Source organism: Fringilla coelebs (genome assembly GCF_963513975.1).
Source record: "Fringilla coelebs genome assembly, chromosome: 6".
Taxonomy (NCBI): Eukaryota; Metazoa; Chordata; class Aves; order Passeriformes; family Fringillidae; genus Fringilla; species Fringilla coelebs.
This window is the reverse complement of record NC_140034.1, coordinates 54,389,644-54,396,239: the sequence shown is the minus strand read 5'-3', so window position 1 is coordinate 54,396,239 and position 6,596 is coordinate 54,389,644. Positions and strand designations below refer to the sequence as shown.

General features: G+C 54.2%; 1 protein-coding gene across 1 annotated transcript; it reads left to right on the top strand.

Annotated features, from left to right (window-relative positions):
• Nucleotides 1-5,152: 5,152 nt before the first annotated feature.
• LOC311155172 (mas-related G-protein coupled receptor member H-like) lies at nucleotides 5,153-6,073 on the top strand (the record flags this gene model as incomplete). Its single annotated transcript, XM_084208103.1, has 1 exon — nucleotides 5,153-6,073. One exon carries the CDS (start codon nucleotides 5,153-5,155, stop codon nucleotides 6,071-6,073), a length of 921 nt encoding a protein of 306 aa, XP_084064229.1.
• Between the last annotated feature and the right edge of the window lie 523 nt (nucleotides 6,074-6,596).

Here is a 6,596-nt window from a genome sequence, read left to right as displayed (position 1 = left end):
CCACACCTGAGCCAGGGATGGCCAGGGACTGGGAAACCATTGGGGTGGGATGGGATGGGATGGGATGGGATGGGATGGGATGGGATGGGATGGGATGGGATGGGATGGGATGGGATGGGATGGGATGGGATGGGATGGGAGTGTGGCAGAGATGGGGATGAGGAGTGATACCAAAATCAGACAGAATACAATTCCTAACACCAACTAACAGTGTTACTAAGTGAGGTATTAGGGCAGCAGGACATGCAGAAGGATCTCTCCATATTTCTGTGCATGTTGTGAGAATTTAGAACAGTATTTTTATCCAATATAACCATACATGGACATTAAAATGTTTTTCTTATCTAATACAGAGCCCATTTTCGTTAAACAAGTTTCCATGCATCCACTTCCTACTGGGAGTCCTTTGATGCTCCTGGACAATTCTCCTTAGTGAGAGGGGTGTCTGGTGGTCATATTCATTCAGTGCTGTGACATTAAAAGTGACCTTGCCTTGAACTTTTCCTTTGGCCATGTGATCTTGCTTCTTGTTACAGAACTTGCCCCAAAAATAGTGTGGGCCTCCTTATCGCTGTCCCCAGTGCTTCCAGCCACATTTATCCTCCTGGGTCCACATCTTTACATCCTTTTATCTTTCTTCCAACTTAGTCTTTAAGCAACTTCATAAGAGTTGAAAATGTTTATTCTCTCTTATTTATCAGTCCTCTGCAAACCAGCCCAACCCTCCCACCTCCCTCTCCCACCCACCATTTTCCACTGCCCTCCTCCCCTGCACATCTCACTCCTCCCCACTGAATCCTTCCCACTGCAGGGAGCTGCTGAGGAGCCACATGGTCCATCCCTGGATTCTCCAAGCACTGACTGCCCATCCACTCTGACCACAGCCAGGGCCACATCCCACTGCCTGCCCAGCGTCCATCCATGGAGGTGAGCACCGTGTCCCCCCCTGCCAACTCACCCACTGAAGGAGATGATCTGTGTGACATTCATGTCCTGAGTGTGGCCACGCACAGTGTGACACTGCTCATCTGCCTCTGTGGGCTGGCTGGGAACGGGGCTGGCTCTGGGTCCTCAGGTTTCACATCCAGAGAGACACCATGAAACCCATCACTGCCTACATCTTTCACCTGTCCATCATCAACTTCCTCATCTTCATGGTCCCCTCCACTCTGTTCTCCCTGCTGCAGGATTTCTCCTGCTCTGCCATCATGTCCCCCGCATCCATACACTTCCTTTTCCTCCTCTTCTGGATGTTCTACACCGTAGGGCTGTACCGGCTGACGCCCATCAGCATCGAGAGGTGCAGGTCCATGCTCTGCCCACCTGGGCTCTTCTGCCACCTTCCCCAGGGCCTCTCCTGGGGGGTGGTCAGTGCTCTGCTCTGGGCCCTTTCCATCACTGCCATCGCTGCCATTTCTGCCGTGAATTCCCTGTGCCAGTCACAGGAACACAAGCTCTGCTGGGGGGCTCTCATCTCCCCGTACATCCTCAGCTTCCTCGTCTTTACTCCATCTGTGCTCATCTCCAGCACAATCCTCTTTGTTCACTCCAAGGGTAGCTCCCAGCAGCAGCAATCCAAGGGGCTCTTCTTCCTTGCTGTGCTCCTCACTCTCCCCCTCAGTCTCTGGAATTTCCTGCAGCAGGTCGGCTACACCACTGTGTCCCCCCAGGTTGTTCTCCTGTTTGCCTGCATGCACAGCAGCATCAGCCCCTTCATCTACATCTCAGTACCAAAGTGCTGGAGACGCTGCTCCATGGAGTCCCTCAAGGACTCCCTCCAAAATGTCTTTGAGGAGCCAGAAGAAAGCTCTAGCCCTAATAATGATGCCACCATGTGTCTAATGCCACTGGGCCACTTCTAGCAGGATAGCAAGATCTGTACAGCACCAGGGTTCCTCAGGCAAGCAGTCTCGGGCTGGGCAGCTCTGCCTTCCGCAGGCCAAGTGCCCGAACCCTAAGAGCTGTCTTAGCCTGGCACCTTAGCAAGCACAGTGATTATCAGCTCTTAGTGATTTTCAGCTCTTTTATAATTTCAGCTCTTGGCCTGCTAAGGTGCTTTGGCTGCAGTGGTTTCCACAAAGCAGACAGAGAGAGAAGAGAAGGCAGCCTCAGAGATTCCACGATGGTTTATTTGCAGGGAGTTCATGAAGGGTTCCGATGGCAGCTCTTCCGCCAGAATGGGCCAGGGTTGCTACTTGGATAGGATTAGGGGGGATTGAAAACTGACCAATTGTAAGATTTAGGGAAAACTAGCCTATAGGGTCACAGAGAGATAAGCTAGGCCGGAGGACCTAAGTGAAGACTCCAGGCTTAGCTATTCTGACTCAGCAAATACTTATCTCAGGCTTACATCCTCCACGGGGACTTACCCATCTCAGCGTCCGCTACTACCAGGGACACGGGGTCTGAGCCTGTTGAACCCTTCAAGTGCCCCAATGCAGGACCATGGGGCAGTGACTTAGGATCACCCTCCCACCTTTATTTCTGCAGGAGAAGGCAGCAGGAGCGTGGCCAAGGGCCATGTGGGAGGCATGGTCCACACAGAGCACATGGGAGCATGGCTTTTTTTCTCTCTCACGGGTCCTGGAGCACTGTTCCCCAAATGGATCCTTCCCAACATGGCTGTGACCCCAAAATTCCCCCTGGCACCTGGTTCCTGCATCCCACTGAGGTCTGATATCAATAAACAGCACTGTGAACCCTGAGCTGCCTTTAACCTCTCTGCCAGCGCTTCCTGGCTTCCTATGGCTCCTGCTGCCAGCCGGGAATGTGGCTGGAGGGAGGGGACACAGCCATGGCTTGTGCTCCCTGGAGCAGCCATGATCCCCAGTGCCAGAGCTGGGCTGGCACGGACAGGATGGCCCAGGGGCTCAGCATTCCCACCCCGAGTGCTCTGTCAGTGTCACAGCAGAGATGTCCCTGCTCCCGGGTGGAGTGGGGCTGGCGGGGCCGGGGGGTCTGGGCGTGTCAGAGGGGGCAGGAGGCTCCACAAAGGGTCTGGATGCTGCTGATCCCAAATGTCCTGGTTGGACAGGAGCAGAGCCCGACAGGCAGAGCTTCAGCCCAGGTAGCAGCCATGGGATGGGACGGGACGGGACAGGACAGGATGGCATGGCATGGCATGGCATGGCATGGCATGGCATGGCATGGCATGGCATGGCATGGCATGGCATGGCATGGCATGGCAAGTGGGGTACAGATGGGACTGGGAAGTAACACCACAAGGGGCTGAAATAAACTTTCAAACATGATGGGAAGCATTAGGAAGCAGGAATTCTTCACCTGCACAGCAGACACAGAGATCTCCCCTTGTTCTTTGTGTGGTGAGACTTAACAACAGGGGTTTTATCCATCATAAGCACACACAAACATTAAAGTGTGTTTCTTATCTAATACACAAACATCACTTTCCAAGAATTAATTTCCACGTGTTCTCCTCCTACTGGGAGTCCTTTCCTGCCCTGGAGTTTCATTCAGAGGGGTTTCTGGTGGTCACATTCACTGAGTGCTGAGATATTAAAGGTGACCTTGCCTTGAACTTTTCCTTTGGCCATGTGCCCTTGCTTCTTGTTATAGAAATTGCCCCAAGACCCCTGCAGGCCTCCAAATCTGTTTCTGCACTGGCTCCAGCTACGTTTATCATCCTGTGTTCTCCTGAGGAGCACACTGGAGCTGGGCTTTCCTCCTCACTCTGGGATCCTAGAACCCTATGGCCAGGAGGAGTAGGGACACTGCCGGAAGGGGTGGGACTGCCAGGAGAAAAGAAAAACAGCCCTGGGTGCGTTCTGGGGTGTCAGAGCAGGCTGGAGGGGTCAGGAGAGGGTCAGAGGGGCTGGAGGGAGTCTGGATCCTGGCAGTCCCCGAGGAGAGCTGAACCTGACAGGCCACGCTCAGAGTGGGGGAGAGGCTCCAACTGGGAAAGCTGTGGGATGGGATGGGATGGGATGGGATGGGATGGGATGGGATGGGATGGGATGGGATGGGATGGGATGGGATGGGATGGGATGGGATGGGATGGGATGGGATGGGATGGGGTGGGGATGGAGAGTGGAGTGGGAATGGGGTGCAGAGATGGGGATAGGATAGGATAGGATAGGATAGGATAGGATAGGATAGGATAGGATAGGATAGGATAGGATAGGATAGGATAGGGACCAGCTCAGCTCTGCTTCCTCAGGCCATAGGGAGGCTTTGAAATGATCCCAGAGCTCCTCCCTGAATTGGAAGTACTTCTGACAAGCACCCAGCTGACTCACCAGCACTTCCAGCACTGCCAGCATTCCAGTGCCACCAGCACCACCATCATCCCTCTGTTGCTGGAGGGACAATGACCCCTCAGGGAAGAGAAACAAGGAATGGTACAAGTCTCTCAGGAGAGGGAAGGCAGTTGGAGAAAGGCACATTCTGCAGGGAAGGAATGTTTCTAATCAGGAGGAAATGAGGAGCCATTTGCAAAATATTTCATTTGGAACTTTTGGCTAGAGTCACTTACTCTCTAGAAAAAAAAACCAAAGATGAATATCTCAGAGGACGTGTGGTTCTAACATAGCCAAAGCTGCAATTTCCAACTCCCCTGTGATTGCACTGAGCCCTGGGGAGCAACACCAGGACAGGGCACAGAGAGGAGCCAGCAGGACGGGAGTGGGGAGCTCCTGCTGACCTGGGCACTTTCTCCTTCATGTCCCTGACCTGGCAGGAGCCGCTTTAGGACACGGATCCCAAAGGAGCAAGAGGTACCAGGAAGTGCCGCTGATCTGCACAGACCCCTTTGCCTGCTGCTGCCCCACAGGGAACAGGTCAGTGCAATGTTTTCCTTCCTCCCTACCCCACCTTCCTCTCCTCCAGCAGCTGCTCTGTTCCTGCCACCCTCTACCGGTGACCCCAGTGCCCTCCCCAGGTCATCCATCCTCTGCCCTGCACTTCCCTTCCACCTCCTCTGCTGAACATCCCAACCTTCCCACCTCCCTCTCCCACCCCACTATTCCCACTGCTCTCCTCCCCTGCACATCTCAGCTCTCTCCACTGAACCCTTCCCACTGCAGGGAGCTGCTGAGGAGCCGCATGGTCCATCCCTGGATTCTCCAAGCACTGACTGCCCATCCACTCTGACCACAGCCAGGGCCACATCCCACTGCCTGCCCAGCATCCATCCATGGAGGTGACCACCGTGTCCCCATCTCCTCACTCACCCACTGAAGGAGATGATCTGTGTGAAATAGATGTCACCAGTGTGGCCATACCCAGTGTGACACTGCTCATCGGCCTCTTTGGGCTGGCTGGGAACGGGGCTGTCATCGGGCTCCTCAGCCTGAAAAGCTGGAACACTGGCATCTTTAACCTGGCTGTCACTGACTTCCTCTGCCTCCTCTTTGTGGTTCCCTCCACCCTCCTTATCCTGGTGGAGGACATATCCTGCTCTCCTATTTTGCCTCTGCTGTATCTGAATTTCCTTTTCCAGCTGTCAGAGATCTCCCTCTATTGGGGGCTGTTCTGGCTGATGCCATACGGCCCTGCGGAGTTTGTGGACAAGCTCTGCTTGCTCTGCTGCCGCTGGGACCTTCCCGTGCACCTGTATTGGGTGGTGAACACTGTCCAATCCTGGGCCTTCTTTGCTCTCTTCACTGTCATTCCCACAGTGACATTCCTGTGCCAATCACACCAGCAGGAGCACTGCCAGGCAGCTTTCATCTCCATGTACACCCTCATCCTGATCCTCTTTGCTGCACCCATGATCATTTCCAGCAGAGTTGATTTCATTAAGGCTGAGCGGGGATCCCAGCAGCAGCAACCCAAGAGGCGCGACATCGTTATCTTCATCATTGTGCTCTTCACTTTCCTCCTCATCCTCTGCAATTTCCTGCAGCAGCTCGGTTACATCGCTGTGTCCTCACAGGTTATTTTCCTGCTCGCCTGCATCAACAGCAGCATCAAACCCTTCATCTACTTCTTGGTGGGGAGGTGCAGGAGGCCCTGCTCCGTGCAGTCCCTCCGGCACTCGCTCCAGAGGGTCTTTGAGGAACCAGAAGAAAAAACTGACCACAGCGATGATACCTCCACAGACACAGCTGTCTGAGCCTGTTGACCCCTTCCACTGCTCTGCTGAAAGAACTCGGACAGAGGCTGAGAGATTCCTTGAGTCACCTGATTAATCAATATCCACAGGATCACCATTCCCGTGGTGCTGTATTCCGCCAGGAGAAGGGAGCAGGAGCATTGCCTTGGGTGATTTTTGTGGGATGCTCTGCAGGGAGCACACTGGAGCATGGCTTTCCTCCTCCCTCCTGCATCCACATGGCTCCAAGCAGTGCAGCTGGACTCAGTGCTGTTCCCCAGCTCTATTCCCCATGGAATGGCCCTCATGGCCTCAGCCCCAGGGAATGAACTCCATCTCCTTTGGCTCAGCAGATGAGTTCCATGGTGTTTTCAGGGAGCTCTTGCCTGCAAAGAATGGGACACCCTAATCCCTGGGGACACACCCAGCACGGGCTGGCAGTGATTTCCCAAATCCCTGTGGGGCTGGTGCCTCCTAATGGCAGGAAAGGGGTTGGGATCACAGGGAGCATCCTTCCCCTTCTGTCTAGCAGAGCCAGCCCTAC